The sequence below is a fragment of the Watersipora subatra genome, chromosome 1, assembly GCF_963576615.1.
Source record: "Watersipora subatra chromosome 1, tzWatSuba1.1, whole genome shotgun sequence".
NCBI classification, from domain to species: Eukaryota; Metazoa; Bryozoa; class Gymnolaemata; order Cheilostomatida; family Watersiporidae; genus Watersipora; species Watersipora subatra.
The window spans coordinates 46584210-46601064 of NC_088708.1; the positions used below are offsets into that span (position 1 = coordinate 46584210).

Consider the following 16855-nt stretch of genomic DNA (forward strand, 5'->3'; position numbering starts at 1 on the left):
GCCTTTTTGAAATGAGATTACATATTGGTATTGCATGATGGGTATATCAGGCTTAGTTTGCCATTTCCAAGTTTTCGGCTTCTTGTCAAATATTAACATGAATTTGTACCACTACCTCCACTTCCCCAGACATAAGCCTGTATATGACTCTGTAGAAGTGTACAGCTGTTAGTATTAGACACATATATATGGCTCTGTAGAAGTAAACAGTGTCTAACAATGGGCAGACACTTCGTTTTTTATATTTACAGGAAAATAAAGCACAGCCAGATAGTGAGTGGTGTGAAATGGTACAATTTCTGGCTCTCCACCTTTACTTGGGATCTCATCAACTACCTCATTCCTGCTCTCGCTGTTGTCACTCTCTTCGCCATTGCTCGAGTTGAAAATTTCTCAGGTACCTTTTTATTTTTCTCAGCAATATTCCTTCACTTTTTCCGCTTTAAAATAAGGCTGCTATAGTTTGTATTTTCTTCTTAATGCTTTTAGATATTTCTGATGGAAAACTTCAGCCGCTGTACCTTATAGTGTTGATGGTCCTATATGGGGTAGCATTTCTTCCCAACATCTATGCTCTACAGTTTATTTTTACTGGACCCGCAACAGGCTATGTGGTACTCGTTTTCTTCAACATGCTGACAGGTAAGCGCTACTTCTATATATCTCCTCGTCATTTATATCTCCTCTTGTATTTGTAGGTTATTGTAAGCGCAATCATAATCCAACTACATGTGTTTACTTTTTCTTGTTGTCCAATTTCGTAAACCTTCTTGCAGGTATTTTTCCTCAGCTCATAATCACCATCCTACTGGCTATTGAAAGTACACGCGACGTGGCCAAGGTTATAGATTGGATCTTCATAGTCATCCTTCCCAACTACAACATGGGACAGGGTGTCGCCAACCTTTTTAGCAACTACCAGTACCTCGATCTATGTCTCGTCAGGTTTCCTAATGAGACGCTGGAAAAGACGGGTCAATCGGCGCTCGACCAACTCTGCGATAGTTTTAAAGATTTTGGCATAGAGTTTCCATGCTGCAAGGGTAAGTACTTGTAGGGTAAGTACTTGTAGGGTAAGTACTTGTAGGGTAAACAGCCGATTGATTTAGAGATTGCTATTGGGTAAATTTTGAATGATTTATTGGTCTGAGTTACCATGATATGAAAGTTGGTCTTTTGTAGTATCTATTGATGCATGAAAACATGTGAAGCTATGATGATTTCATTCTTCAAATTATGTTTTATCGTATTTGTTGTTAGGTGGTATTCTTTAAAGATTTTAATCAACACAAGTGATTACTAACTTTTGTTCTAGACCACTAGTGTAATTTTTATTTCAACTATTCTTATCTGTTTATTTATCGTGTTTATAATTCAGCCCCAAAATTATAAAGCATCAGATTATTTATAAATAATTTCTCAAGCGAGCAGCAGAATTTATATACAGAGAATTAGTTTTAACCGCGATCAAGTTTTGTCGATTTTAATCTTGAAACTTCTTGGCAGTCAGATCAACCATCAAAACAATTGCAAATGATGGAAAAATTCCGATGCATTAGGATAAAATATACTAAGATTTTGTGTAAGTTCATTTTTAAAGGAATAACAACTCCTAAAAAGGATGTATACTACTTGCAACCTGGCAATGCAGAGATTGTGACAGGCTGCTAGCTAATTGTGTTGGAGGCTAATGGTGGTTGTATACCTGATTATGGCTCTGTGGACCATAATGTGGACTATGATGTGGACCAGTGCTGGCTCCAGCCATTTTTTGAGTAGGATATAAATAAAGGCATACTTGTTTTCAAATATGTGTTAACACCTGATATGAATTTTCTTGAGGCCAAAAATTATCTTCTAAATAGGAAATGGTGTTTCCTTACTCTCTTGTCCTAAAATCGGTATTACAAGTAGTTATGGCTGCCCTACTACTGGCTGTTTCAATTGGCCAACGACTGGGATAAACTTGTTTGTATTTGTTTTTAATTCTTTCCGCAGACAACTGTGGAGCGAATTGTCTGGACTTCCAGGAGAACTATTTTGCATGGGAAAGTCTTGGCATCGGTCGACAGCTGACCTTCCTCGGAGTACAGGCAGCATTTTTCTGGCTCATCATTATTATCATTGAAACTGAAATCCTACTCAAGCTTTTCTACATGGTTCGGCCTAAAGTTCTCATCAGCCCTGAGCAGTGGGTATTTATAAACAAATTTTTTGTATTTTATGGTTGCTAACAGATAATCATATGGCTCTGACCGAGTCACTGTAATTTATCATAAACAAAGCTTAGTAATGTTTGTTTAAATTTATAAGCGTGATTTTGACACTTTCTGAAACTTGTTACATAGGAGATGACTGTCTGTACTTGCTCACAATTGATGTCTGAAGAGATGTTTCACTGCAATGTCATATCATTGCTATAACATCTTACGCATACATGTATATGCATCTATATGATCATATTATATAATAAATGCAGATCAATAGGGTACCATAGCTATTACCTAATTCATTGTGGTCAGAAACCTCTTATCAGATACAAACATTTGTATTCTTGCCGAGGCATAAATTTGGGTATCTAAGGAGAACTAATTTGACTGTCATAAGCCTTGAGTAGCTGGTCTGTTAGACCTCCCTTATGCCTCATTTATTCACATCGTAGCACCACTTTTGTTACATTACAAAAACTCCCATGTAAACTTTTTATACATTCAACAATACTTCTGAAGCATGCGCTATAATACTTCTAGCATGTGCATAGGCAACACTGTGCTTATCACTGTATTCAAGAATCTATGTATAAAAAATTCTTTTACATAAATAATGAATTTACTCTGGTGATGACTTAGCATGTGCTCCTCTAAATTAATTGCGGTGATGCCTTAGCCTGTGCTCCTGCTCTGAATGCAGAGATGAAATACAAGATGAAGATGTCACTGCACAGAAAGAGAAGATTCTTCTCAACTCAGAGAAGACAAATCTGGAAGAAAGCCAAATTCTGATCACTGGGCTCACCAAATATTTTGCAAACCACAAAGCTGTTGATGATATCTACCTTTCTGTACCGCAAGGAGAGTGCTTCGGTCTCCTCGGTTAGTCTTATCCTATGCTATAAAAGGTAGAATTATTGGTTATAGACAAGTTGACTGATTCATGAAACATGGTAATAAGTTGCAGAAGGTGTTGGACTAGTTGGCTGATTCGTGGTACATAGTAATGAATTACAGAAGGTGTTGGACTAGATGACTGATTCGTGGTACATAGTAATGAATTACAGAAGGTGTTGGACTAGTTGATTGAGTCATGAAACATGGTAATGAGTTGCAGAAGGTGTTGGACTAGTTGACTGATTAATGGGTCATGGTAATAAGCTGCAGAAGGTGTTGGACTAGTTGACTGATTCGTGGTACATAGTAATGAATTACAGAAGGTGTTGGACTAGTTGACTGATTAATGGGTCATGGTAATAAGCTGCAGAAGGTGTTGCACTAGTTGACTGATTCATAGTACATAGTAATGAGTTGCAGAAGGTGTTGGACTAGTTGACTGATTTGTAGTACATAGTAATGAGTTGCAAAAGGTGTTGGACTAGTTGACTGAGTCATGAAACATGGTAATGAGTTGCAGGTGTTGGACTAGTCGACTTATTAATGGGTCATGGTAATAAGCTGCAGAAGGTGTTGGACTAGTTGACTGATTCGTGGTACATAGTAATGAATTACAGAAGGTGTTGGACTAGATGACTGATTCGTAGTACATGGTAATGAGTTGCAGAAGGTGTTGGACTAGTTGTATCTTATCAAATCGCCGTTGTTAATAAAGACTTGGTGAGATTCAATGTATAATTGTCTAACCTGTGCTATTGTGTTCTGGCTAGATGTTAAAACAGTCTAACATGTTTCTACAGGTGTGAACGGTGCTGGAAAAACCACAACATTCAGAATGCTGACCGGTGATGAAACTATTTCTGGTGGAACAGCTTTTATGGCTGGAAAGAATGTCAGAACTGACATCCATGATGTGCAGAAGTCCATAGGCTATTGTCCACAATTTGATGCACTCATAGACCAAATGACAGGAGAAGAAACGCTGTACATGTATGCCAGACTGCGTGGCATTCCGGAACCATCTATTCCTGGGATAGTTGACGATTTGCTCAAAGCTCTACTTCTCAATAAACATAAGAAGAAAAACACTAAAGACTACAGGTTGGCTTTGAGTTTTAGTAGTAGTTGCTAGTAACTTCAATTTTGACCAAAGATCAATTATGTTGTTTCAATTTTTCATTTGTATTATTTTAGTGGAGGTAACAAGCGCAAGCTAAGCACAGCCATTGCTTTGATTGGGAACCCACCAATAGTCTTTTTGGATGAACCAACTACGGGTATGGACCCTGTTGCCCGCCGAATGTTGTGGGAAACTCTGACTAAAGTGAGGGACAGTGGTAAAACACTCATACTCACTTCTCACAGGTTGGTTTTATGATATTGGTTGGTTCTATGACGTTGTGTCACACGTAATGATGAGCAGCTAGCCTCAAGGCCTCACTAGATGAATGCTCTGTGTTGCACAGGTAATAAAGAACAGCTTATAAACATTACATTATCTACATTACCTTACCTAATATATTACCTTTACACTGCATTATTTACAACTGTTTATAAGCTGTTTTTATGAGCCGTGCAACGCCGATCTTTCACCTTGTGAGGCTGTGAGCTGTGAGGCCAGCTTGTGACTGTTACATGTGGCGCAACATTGTTATACATATTTTAACCGATGTAATGAATATTTTCACTGCCAAGGTCAGTTGAACACGTAGTCTAATGGGTAAGCTCATCGCCTCCAGTCCTGGAGGTGACGGATTCAAATATAGTACAAAGTGAATTTTTCATTTCTATAATTGGACAGACGAGCGATGGCAGACAGACACTGGTAAATATATTATATACACCGTGAAACCTTTAATTGAATGCCACCTCTAATAGAATGCCACTTCTAATATAACACTATTATAATTATAGAAGAAGGGTTAAAAAATGCAACACCACCCTTTAATTGAATGGCACCTCTATTTGCCTGCCTCTTTGACATTTATTGATTTTAATGAACTCATAATAGGAAGTGATCAGTAGAAAAGTGTCTACAAAGTAGTATTAATAAATAATAATGACTCGGTTATATCAATAACAATTAACTTTTTTCGTTGTGGCTTTAGTGGTTGCCATGATTTTAGTGACGGTATACCTGAGAAGATCAATCGTCACAATCATCAGAACTACACTTTAATTCGAAGTCACTAAGTCTTAAATCATATCCATTGTTTTCAGCCTCGTCCTTAATGTGCTTTACAATCTTACCTGAAGACTAAAGCATTTTGATGAATGATGAGAGTACTTTTAAGGAACACCGTACGACGTAATAACAACTATTATTATGGATGATTCTAACTTTGAAATGTTAAAAACATTTTTAAAAATTAAAAACATTATGTACGTTTTCAAACTCCAAATCTTTACGGTTTTTATTTTAAGCTTTGAAAGCCACACAAATTGTTTTTCGTAAAATTGGTCTGTCGCAGTACAGCCTTATATGATAGTTCTAATTACTACAACTTTATAAAATATGCTTGTTGTAGCCCATCTTAGTAAATGGTGTCTGTTGCAGTACAGTGTTCTATAATATGTTGATTACATCATTTTCTTATATGGTTTCTCTTACTGTACAGTCTTATATGGTATGATTATTACATCATATTCTCATTAGGTTTGTCCCTAACAGTACAGCTTATATAATATTGCACCATATTCTCATGAAGTTTGTCTGTTGCAGTACAGCCTTATATGGTATGTTTATTACACCGCATCCTTATAAGGTTTGTTTGATGCAATACAGCCTTATATGGCATGTTTGTTACTTACATCATATCCTTATGTTTGTTTCTTGCTGCATATTCTTGTACGGAATGTCAGTTTCTGCTCCTTTTCACGCACTTGAAAACCATTTTGTGCACTTAAGTCAATTTTCACATGTTACGGTTGAATATTTACTTTCATGCCGAATGGTTGCAGGTGCTGATTCATTTTATTGGATGAATATGCATGCGACTTTTTGAATCCAGAACAGCTCACATAATATGGGCTTGCCTAAACGTTTTATACTAATAGCCAATACCTTATGCATGTTGGAGTTGTCACACATTGAGTTTGATCACTCCTATTGTATTTCAGTATGGAGGAGTGTGAGGCTCTATGCACCAGAATGGCCATCATGGTAAATGGCAAGTACAGATGCCTTGGCAGCACTCAGCACCTGAAGAACAAGTTTGGAGCTGGTTACACCCTAATTGCCAGAGTCAGTTATCCAGAAGATGGCTCTCTTCCTGACATTCAGGCTGTTCAAACCTTTGTTGAGCAGAATTTTCCTGGTTCTGTCCTCAAGGATAAGCACCAAAACTTGGTTCAGGTATGGACAACAATTGTCTGTTTATCGATGACTAGCGGAATTCCCGGCGTTGCACGAGTATTAAAAACAACTTATAAATATTGGTAGGTAATGTAGTGGCCTGCCACTTGCCATTAGCCTGGCACATTGCCAATGACTAATTTGAGTACGCTACTATCCGTATTGACTATCCGCTACTATCCATATCTTTATTAACGTTGCGCCATAACACTATGCGCCATAACGCTATGCGCCATGTGTATGTTCACCCACATAGCGACATAATCACTCAATGAATCCATCAATCTCGGGCAGCTCACTGGTTTAGCATATCGTGTTATTTAGTTTGGAAAAAGAGTTCTGCCCAATGCTAAATTTATGTCCATCTACTGCTATCAGTTTTAGTCAAAATTTTAAGTTAAATGTTGGGGCACCAGGCATTCTACTTTGTAGTTGCTTTCTCTTGAAAAAGAAATTACCAACCTACAAAACTTTAGTTTCGTATCAAAATATTAGCCTTAGCTGTTGCTGCCATTTTAAAATCATTCTGAAATTAGATTTCAATCCAATGATAGATATAATAACAATTATTATATTTGAATACTCAATTTACAGATACTAACTTTTTCATCTATTGACAAACTTTGTCATATGACAATAATTCATTCCAAGATTAGTTTTTATGTCAAAATTTTTGTTTGTTGAAGTAAATCTTTTTATCCGAATGTATAAAATACATCTACAAAAATCATATATAAAAATAAACTAATAAAGCTATAATTCATCAAAATATGTTTCGTATTGTTACTTTAGAAATACTTGAACAGAAGTGCAGACCTGATGAAGCCCAAACTCATAGGTAGAGGTTATCCCACGACCACACGAGCGGAGCGGAAGTGTGGGAGTTTTATGATAAATGCATGCGCACACAACTTACGAAAATTATTAATCAAAAATGAGACGAACCCTTGTCAAGAAATTTCATCAAAAAATTTAAGCATCGGAATTTAAAGTCGTTAAAGTATAATAACGATACAAAACACATTTAAAACTATTTAAATATGTTACCAAGTCTTTGTAAACCTATGATAATATCTTAAAACTTACCCATCCGATCGGATTATACACAAATAGACAGATTAATTTCAACGAAAATCGCCACAAAACGCTTGAAAAGCTTGGTTTAATAAAAGTTAAGACCGGAAATTAAAACGCCGAGGGACAGATAATAGAACGATGAAGTATGGAGATGTCTTGCGCATTTCACGAAAAAATAACATGCACTTTTCACCAGTCTATAGCATTGTCGAATTGCCGAAGGTTTTGGCCATTAACATAGGAGTACAGAAATCGTTTCATTTTTGCTGATTTCAATTTTTTCATTTTCATTTGCCAACACATTTAAATACTTTCCCATTCTAACTGATGTCCAACGCAGTATAAGTAAAGGCAAGCAAATGACGATGATATTTTTTAACGTTTCTTATTACAATAATTAACTATAAGTTTGGACGACTACAGAACAATGACTACGTAGTACAGACTTTCTAAAAATCTAACGCAGTGTAAGTAAAGGCATGACGATGATATTTTTTCTAACGGTTCTAATGAGATTATTGCAATAATTAATTATAAGTTTGGATGACTACAGGACAATGACTACGTAGTACAGATTTTCTAAAAATCTATATAAATATCACAACTTCATGATATTGTTATCTATGCCGTTTTGAAATGTAAACAAAATTGTGCATTGGTTTTTTATTATTACTATATAAATAATATTGGTTATTCTAATAATATCAATGCATTTTACTTCTAATATTGGCCAATATTGCATTTCTTTTTTTGCAGGAGGAGAGATATAAACATATAATCTTTTCCTTTCATTATTACTATTTGTTGTATATAATAACACCCAGTACATTACAGCTACCATTGCAGTTATCCTATTTGACTGCTAATATTGCATTTCTCAACCATCAGTACCCTTTCTTTTTTCCAATATCACTTTGGTCGTGGGCTGTATGACAGTGGAATTTCTAGAATTCTAGAATTTCTGTTAAAGATCGCTTATCAAAACCATTCTACATTCAACGCAACCAACTTTCAAACTGTGTATAGTACACAGTAGCTTGCCATTTTACTTCTAATTTTGCATTTCAGAGTTATAATAAACATATTTCTTTATTGTTGTTGAATTACATACATTACAGTAAATTAGGCCTACAGCTTTATAACACTTTAATAACAGCTTTTATTTTGCTGCAGTTTGCAGAAATCTTCGAGACGCATGAACGCTCATAGGTTTTCTATTATTGCTGTATTACTATATTAACAATATTGGTTATTTTAATATCAGTGCATTTTACTTATAATATTGGTCAACATTGCATTTCTCCTATTGCAAGGGAGAGATATAAACGTGTAATATTTTCCTTTCATTGTTGTTGTTTGTCATGACCAAACACTTTTTAAATAAATTTTCTAAAAACCTATATAAATACCACTTCTCGATATTGCTACCTATTACGTTTTGAAATGTAATCAAAATTGTGCATTGTTTTTCTATTATTACTATATTAATAAAATTGATTATTCTAAGAATATCAGTGCATTTTACTTCTAATATTGGCCAATATTGCATTTCTCCTATTGCAGGGGGAAAATATAAACATCTTTTCCATTCATTATTGCTTATTGTTGTATATAATAACACCCACACCCAGTACATTACAGCTACCATTGCAGTTATCCTATTGCACTGCAGAGCCATTTGATTGCTAATATTGCATTTCTCAACCATCAGTACCCTTTATTTTTTTGCCAGTATCTCTGGCCATCTCTTTGGTCGTGGGCTGTATGACAGTGGAATTTCTAGTAATAAATCTAAAAATAAATCCAAAACAATTTTATTTAAAAATTAAAACAAAATATTTGCAATCGTGATATTGCAGTTTTTGGTCATTTGTTGTTTATTTATGTTGGCTGTTGGCAATAGTCTTCTTATAGAAACTGAAGTAAGCATTCCTGTACCTGAATGTAGAGCCACTTGTATCCACACATAGATTATGATATCTGCTTGCAGTACCACATAGACACTTGTATTCACACATAGATTATGATATCTGCTTGCAGTACCACATATACTCTTGTATTCACACATAGATTATGATATCTGCTTGCAGTACCACATAGACACTCGTATTCACTCATAGATTATGATATCTGCTTGCAGTACCACATAGACACTTGTATTCACACATAGATTATGATATCTGCTTGCAGTACCACATAGACACTCGTATTCACTCATAGATTATGATATCTGCTTGCAGTACCACATATACACTAGTATTCACTCATAGATTATCATATCTGCTTGCAGTACCACATAGACACTCGTGTTCACACATAGATTATGATATCTGCTTGCAGTACTACATAGACTCTTGTATTCACACATAGATTATGATATCTGCTTGCAGTACCACATATACACTAGTATTCACTCATAGATTATGATATCTGCTTGCAGTACCACATAGACACTCGTATTCACACATAGATTATGATATCTGCTTGCAGTACCACATAGACACTCGTATTCACTCATAGATTATGATATCTGCTTGCAGTACCACATAGACACTCGTATTCACTCATAGATTATGATCTCTGCTTAAAGTACCACATAGACACTCGTATTCACTCATAGATTATGATATCTGCTTGCAGTACCACATAGACACTCGTATTCACTCATAGATTATGATCTCTGCTTAAAGTACCACATAGACACTCGTATTCACTCATAGATTATGATCTCTGCTTAAAGTACCACATAGACACTTGTATTCACTCATAGATTATGGTATCTGCTTGCAGTACCACATAGACAAAGGAGAGCTTACTTGGGCTATTGTCTTTGAGAAGCTTGAGCAAAACAAAGCAGCCCTTAACATTGAAGACTACTCAGTAAGCCAGACGACGCTCGAGCAAGTATTCATCAACTTTGCAAGAGCCCAGGTTGAACCAGATGAGTCTAAGCCTGGATGCACGAAAAGGTTCCGACAGACCTGTTGCGTGTGTTGTATCCCAGAGTACATTGTCGATCAGAAACGACCGGCGACTACCGCTACCAACTAGAAAAAGAATTTGCATTTTCAACATGGGAAGTCTTGTAGAATTTAGTTTGATTGTGGTAAACTGAAAGATAAATGGTAATTGCCATGATAGAAACCACATTCTAAGTTCTACGAAACTACTTGTGCCAATAGAAGTTTTATTTTTCTGTGATAACGCTATTTACTGCTGTTTTGGGATATTCTAACATTTGTTTTTGTTTTGCTTCATGAAAAATGTGCCATTATAATTTTATTTTTTGAATATTTTTCTTTTGGTTCCAAATTTATCCAGTGCGTTGACTTTTCTTGCAATCATATCTCTCAATTCTTATGTTCTATAGCCTATATGTCATAGTTTATATTCTATAATCTATAGCCTATATGTTATAATCTATGTTCTATGATCTATATTCTATAATGTATATTCTACATGTTATAGTCTATGTTCTATAATCTATAGCCTATATGTCATAGTCTACACTCTAGAGTCTCTATGACAAAGGCTCTAATCTATAGTCTACATATATGTTATAGCTTATAAATCTATAGTCTATATATTATAGTCTAGGTTCTACAATCTATAGTCTACATCCTGTACTTTACGTGTGGTCTGCCACGGGTAGTCTATATGTTATAGTCCAGATGCTAGAGTTTATTTTCTTCTATCTATAATCTTTAACTGAGTGTATCGAGGACACTGTTATGGTTTTTATTAAATCTTGCAGAAGATCTCATTAAACAGACACCTTGGCTTGTCTTTATATCACCGTTGTGCTTTGTGCTCCAGCAATGGGACTCAGATAAATGTTCTTTTAAAATAAAATTGCTCTCTGATATCTTTCTGACATCACCGTAGTTTGTCTGTGATCCTCCTTGTACATACTAGGAGTAAATACACATCAAGGGTAAGTATTTGCTGAGAACAAGTACATATCAAAAGAAAACGCCAGGATTTAAGCAAACCAGACATAAGTGCTCACCAGAAGATAACTTGTGTTCAAGGTTAGCAAAAATCTAATAGGTATATATGCACATCTTAGAGAAGTATGCACCTTTCAGAAATCGATAATTTTTAGTTATCTGTGGAAACGCGAGGGACCATACACAACGGCCGTTAGTCAGTAAAAAAAAAGTACTGTACATACAAGACATGTATGCTGCAAAACTAAGTATTCATCAGCGGCTGATACCTACCCTAAATAAATGTACATTAAGACTAGTTTGTTCTAGGAATGGAGGAACACCATAGTTATAGTAAACCCTACTACATGTATACCTATGAGGAATACCATAGATATAGTAAACCCTAGTATATCTATGAAGAATACCATAGAATTTGCTTACTCATTAATATCTACTATATGCCTAATAATATAGCTAATAATTGATGTATACATAACGTAACGCCTTCCTGACACATTGAATAAACATAATTTATATAAAATAGTTATATTTATTGAATGTATGTTATTGAAGACTTAATCCCGCAAAACTCGTGGACTGCCTTAAACTATTGTACAACTGTATTATAGGCCTATTAGTCAAGTCTACTTGATATTGTGACTCACTCTATAGTTGTAATCGCTCTATAGTTGTTGTAATCACTCTATAGTTGTTGTAATCACTCTATAATTGTTGTTATCACTCTATAGTTGTTGTAATCACTCTATAGTTGTTGTAATCACTCTATAGTTGTTGTAATCACTCTATAGTTGTTGTAATCACTCTATAGTTGTTGTAATCACTCTATAGTAGTTGTAATCACTCTATAGTTGTTGTAATCCCTCTATAGTTGTTGTAATCGCTCTACAGTTGTTGTAATTGCTCTATAATTGTTGTAATCGCTCTATTATTGTTGTAATCACTCTATAATTGTTGTAATCACTCTATAGTTGTTGTAATCGTCAGTTTTTAATCAATGTGTTTTTAAAGAAACTTGTACCTTAGAATGCAAGGTCTATATCATGTTATTAAAAATGAACTTAGACAAAATTTTAGTTGATTTCATATAAAAGTTTCGATATTTTTGTATTATTTGTGATTGATTTTGATGTTTGAGATGATCTGACTACCAGGATGCTTCAAAATCAAAATCGACATTACTTAGTTACAGTTAAAAACTCTCACAAGGAAAAGATATGCAAAATGATGGTACTAGTTGTTATCGTGTCAATAGTTGATATCAGCTATTGCTATCAAGTTGCAGCGTTACGCATTTCTATTCTGTCAGTCTCTTTGCAGCTGCAGACGCCATAATGGCACTTTTGCTTGTCCTGAGTGCTTCAATCACGATAAAGTTTTTTCAATTTTAATCTTGAAACATCCTAGTAATCAGATCACCTCAAACATCAGAAACAATCACAATTAAAAGAAACATGCCGAAACTTTCTGACACAATCTACTAGAATTTTGCGAAAGTTCATCTTTTGAAGGGCCCTCTTGACTGCTGTTGCCTACATAAACTGGGAGTTATCTTTTCGTGATGGGGCAAATCTTACTTGAGATCATCTGTCTTAATGAATGCATACACACTCGCCCTGTTAACTGCTACCAAGATCTTTTTGAATAAATTGTTGCTTTTTATTAAAATTGAATAAACATCATCAGTTATTGATTAAAATCAACAAAATAATTGACCAGGAATGTTTTATTGTCGATAACCTAAATTGAGTAGGCACCAGTCAGAAGTTGCCTTTTTATATACTAAAACTATTTCTTATATTGTATCTGCTTTAGTACCATTTTATTACATGAGCCATTAAAAGAGAAAAAATTCAAGACAGAACGTTGTTTTTAAGATTGATGCTTGAAGTATCTCCCCTTTTAGGAACATAACTCCGAAATTATAGTATCCAAGGACAAAGGACAAAGACAAACACAAAATTTTTTAACCTGAACTTCTTTTCTCACATTTTATTGACATCATTTAATCGGTATTTATACTGCTTCACTGACACCCACCTTCTAATATGTCAAACTCAGCCTGTGATGCTTTTCTTTTACTGCTTGGTCATACCTTTCTCAGCATTTGTATTAGAAATCTGCTCGATGCATACCATTGTTTCTAGCATCTAGTCATTCACATCAATCACAGCATCTTTTGCCTTTAATAGAGATAGACTGAGTCAGTTGAGAGATACTATATTTTAGTGCTTGTCAAACAAATAGTCACAGTTTGGATTCTCCCTTTGATCTTCTTCACCCTGAGTTGGCAGTTTAAAGGTTGACCTTCAGGCTGCATTATACCGATGCTAGTCTCTTATTACTTCTTGCTTTACTATAATAATAATAATCCCACGACCAAACGAGCGGAGCTAATGTTTGAGAGTTTTATGATAAATGCATGTGCACACAACTCACGAAAATTATTCATCAACAACGCCGCAAACCCTTGTACCGAAATCTCATCAACAAATTTAACCATTTTTCTGTGGAGTTGTTTAAGTATAATATCAACACAAAACACATATAAACCTATTTAAATATATTACCAAGTCTTTGAAAAGGGGGCTGTATGACAGGGGAATTTCTAGTAATAATAATAACTAGAAATTCCACTGTCATACAGCCCATGACCAAAGTGATATTGGAAAAGAAATGCAATATTAGCAGTCAAATGGCACTGCAGTGCAATAGGATAACTGCAATGGTAGCTGTAATGTACTGGGTGTGGGTGCTATTATGTACAACAAACAGCAATAATGAAAGGAAAGGATTATATGTTTATATCTCTCCCCCTGCAATAGGAGAAATGCAATATTAGAAGTAAAATGCAGTGATATTTTTAGAATAACCATTATTATTAATATAGTAATACAGTAATAATAGAAAACCAATGCACAATTTTGTTTACATTTCAAAACGTTATAGCTAACAATATCAACAAGTTGTGATATTTATATAAATTTTTAGAAAATCTATTTAACAAAACTATTTAGAAAAAATAATAACAGTAACATATTGCCCATCATTGATGTTGTTAGTGTGACTATAACACTTCAGTAGTCATCCAAACTTATAATTGAATATTGTAATAATCTCATAAGAATTGTTAGAAAAAAATATCATCGTCATTTCCTTTACTTTCACCAATGATATACAGCCCCCCATGGGGGCTGTATATTATTGCTTTCACTGCGTTGAACATCAGTTAGAATACCAAAGTACTCAAAAGTGTTTAAAATGTCAGTTACTTTAAAATCGGCAAAAAAGAAACGATAATATTTCGGTACTGCTACGTTACTTACAGAAACCTTTGGCAATTCGACAATGCTATAGACTGGTGAAATGTGCACGTTATTTTTTTGTGAAATGCGCACGACTTAATGGTTATATTCTCTGTCACTCGGTGTTTCAATTGCCGGTCTTAATTTTGATAAAAGTAAGGCTTGGTAAGTTTTAATAACGATTTTCGGCCAAATTAATCTGTCTATTTGTGTATAATCCGTTTAGATGGGTAAGTTTTAAAATACTTTCGACACTTTTCAAAGACTTGGTAACATATTTAATTAGGTTTATATGTGTTTTGTATCGTTATTATACTTAAACGACTCTACAAAAAAATGGTTAAATTTGTTGATGAGATTTCGGTACAAGGGTTTGCGGCGTTGCTGATGAATAATTTTTGTGAGTTGTGTGCACATGCATTTATCATAAAACTCTCAAACATTCGCTCCACTTGTTTGGTCGTGGGATAATACACATGTATAAAATCAAGTGTGTGTCTGCCGTCGTTCGTATTTCCAGTTACTGTAATAGCGATTGGTTAAAATATGCACACTTGCATGTTTGCAGTCGAGTGCACTGTGAAAGATCATGCTGTGCAATGATTATGTGCCAAATTATTCCGAAGATCGACAAAGTGGCTGCATGTGTTAGTGGTAGTGCGCTTAGCCTCACATATATGCATCGGAATGTTCAGGTTCAATTCCTGTAAGGTGCAATCTTTTTTCCTGATGCTTTTAGCTGCCTTTAGATAGGCACGGCTTTTATTATAGTAAAGATTAAAATATTAGCTTAAGTTACTAGCTCAAGTTGCTAAAATTCATAGGGTAAAGAGACTTAGCCAATGGCAACTACATCTCCTGCCACTGTTTATAAGCTGTTTTAAATCTTGGGCGAATGTTTAGCATTAAAAGTAAGAAATGTTTATCAACAATCTGTTTTAGCAATGCGTCGAGTTTTCAAATATTTGAATTATGCATTGGTCGGACACACAAAGAAACAAACAAACATCTTCATTTAAAAGTCAGAATGGTAAATGTTGTATATGTTGATCGAGGATAAATCTCTTATGCACAAACTTATTCATTACTCGTGCAACGCTGGGTATTCAGTTAAGACAGCGTGTAGCGCCGGGCATTCAGGAATCTTTACTATAATAAGTGCTGTGTCCATCTCTCTGTCCGAAACTATAGAGTGTTGGGAAAACGATTACCTTGCAGAAATTGAACCCGAATATTTAGATTCAAAGTACGCTATCATCTAAACCACTCAATCACCTTGCTGTATTGTGGAATAATTGTGCTGATACTTATTACACCTGATGATCTCTCAAAGCGCTCGAGACTGACAAGTGCTACTACAATCTATATGCAACTCATATTTTATACTTAGACTGTGTTCTCTAAGCATGCTTTACGTTTACTTCTCTATATCTACATGTATGTGAGCATTAATTTCTGTGGATGTATTTGTTGCTACAGACTATGTACGCTCTATGTATCCTTTACATATGTTTTGCATACTTCATTCATTTTCAGTGTATACTTTATGTAAACTCTATGAATGCTCTATGAATGCTCTATGAATGCTCTATGTAAGCTCTATAAATGCTCTATGTAAGCTCTATGAATGCTCTATGAATGCTCTACGAATGCTCTATGAATGCTCTATGTAAGCTCTATGAATGCTCTATGTAAGCTCTATAAATGCTCTATGTAAGCTCTATGAATGCTCTATGAATGCTCTATGAATGCTCTATGTAAGCTCTATGAATGCTCTATGTAAGCTCTATGAATGCTCTATGTAAGCTCTATGCAAGCTCTATAAATGCTTTATGCAAGCTCTACACACGTGTTATGTATATTTTACTGTAACACTATATTCACCTCTCCTTTCTGTATTATTGCATACACATGTGTTATATATACCTATACTCTCCAGAGAGTGATCTCTATCCACCCTTCATCAACCCATTCCGGTCTCAAAGAATGACAATTACGTTAGAGACAAGCAAGGCACTGAATAACTGTTCATTCATTAGACAGACAAACTGTTCACATCTG

General features: G+C 35.0%; 2 protein-coding genes across 2 annotated transcripts in view; both read left to right on the plus strand.

Moving 5' to 3' along the window:
- LOC137385323 (phospholipid-transporting ATPase ABCA3-like) overlaps positions 1-3097 on the plus strand; it is a 33584-nt gene extending 30487 nt beyond the window's left edge. The window contains exons 25-29 of the mRNA XM_068071772.1: positions 252-397; positions 490-642; positions 777-1043; positions 1999-2191; positions 2911-3097. Coding sequence (XP_067927873.1) covers positions 252-397; positions 490-642; positions 777-1043; positions 1999-2191; positions 2911-3097 — 946 coding nt within the window. The remainder of the gene's footprint in view (positions 1-251; positions 398-489; positions 643-776; positions 1044-1998; positions 2192-2910) is intronic.
- The window catches only part of LOC137410588 (phospholipid-transporting ATPase ABCA3-like), a 77962-nt gene extending 66612 nt beyond the window's left edge, over positions 1-11350 (plus strand). The window contains exons 23-26 of the mRNA XM_068096032.1: positions 3908-4208; positions 4302-4472; positions 6228-6462; positions 10330-11350. Coding sequence (XP_067952133.1) covers positions 3908-4208; positions 4302-4472; positions 6228-6462; positions 10330-10590 — 968 coding nt within the window. The 3' untranslated portion in view covers positions 10591-11350. The remainder of the gene's footprint in view (positions 1-3907; positions 4209-4301; positions 4473-6227; positions 6463-10329) is intronic.
- Positions 11351-16855: the final 5505 nt, after the last annotated feature.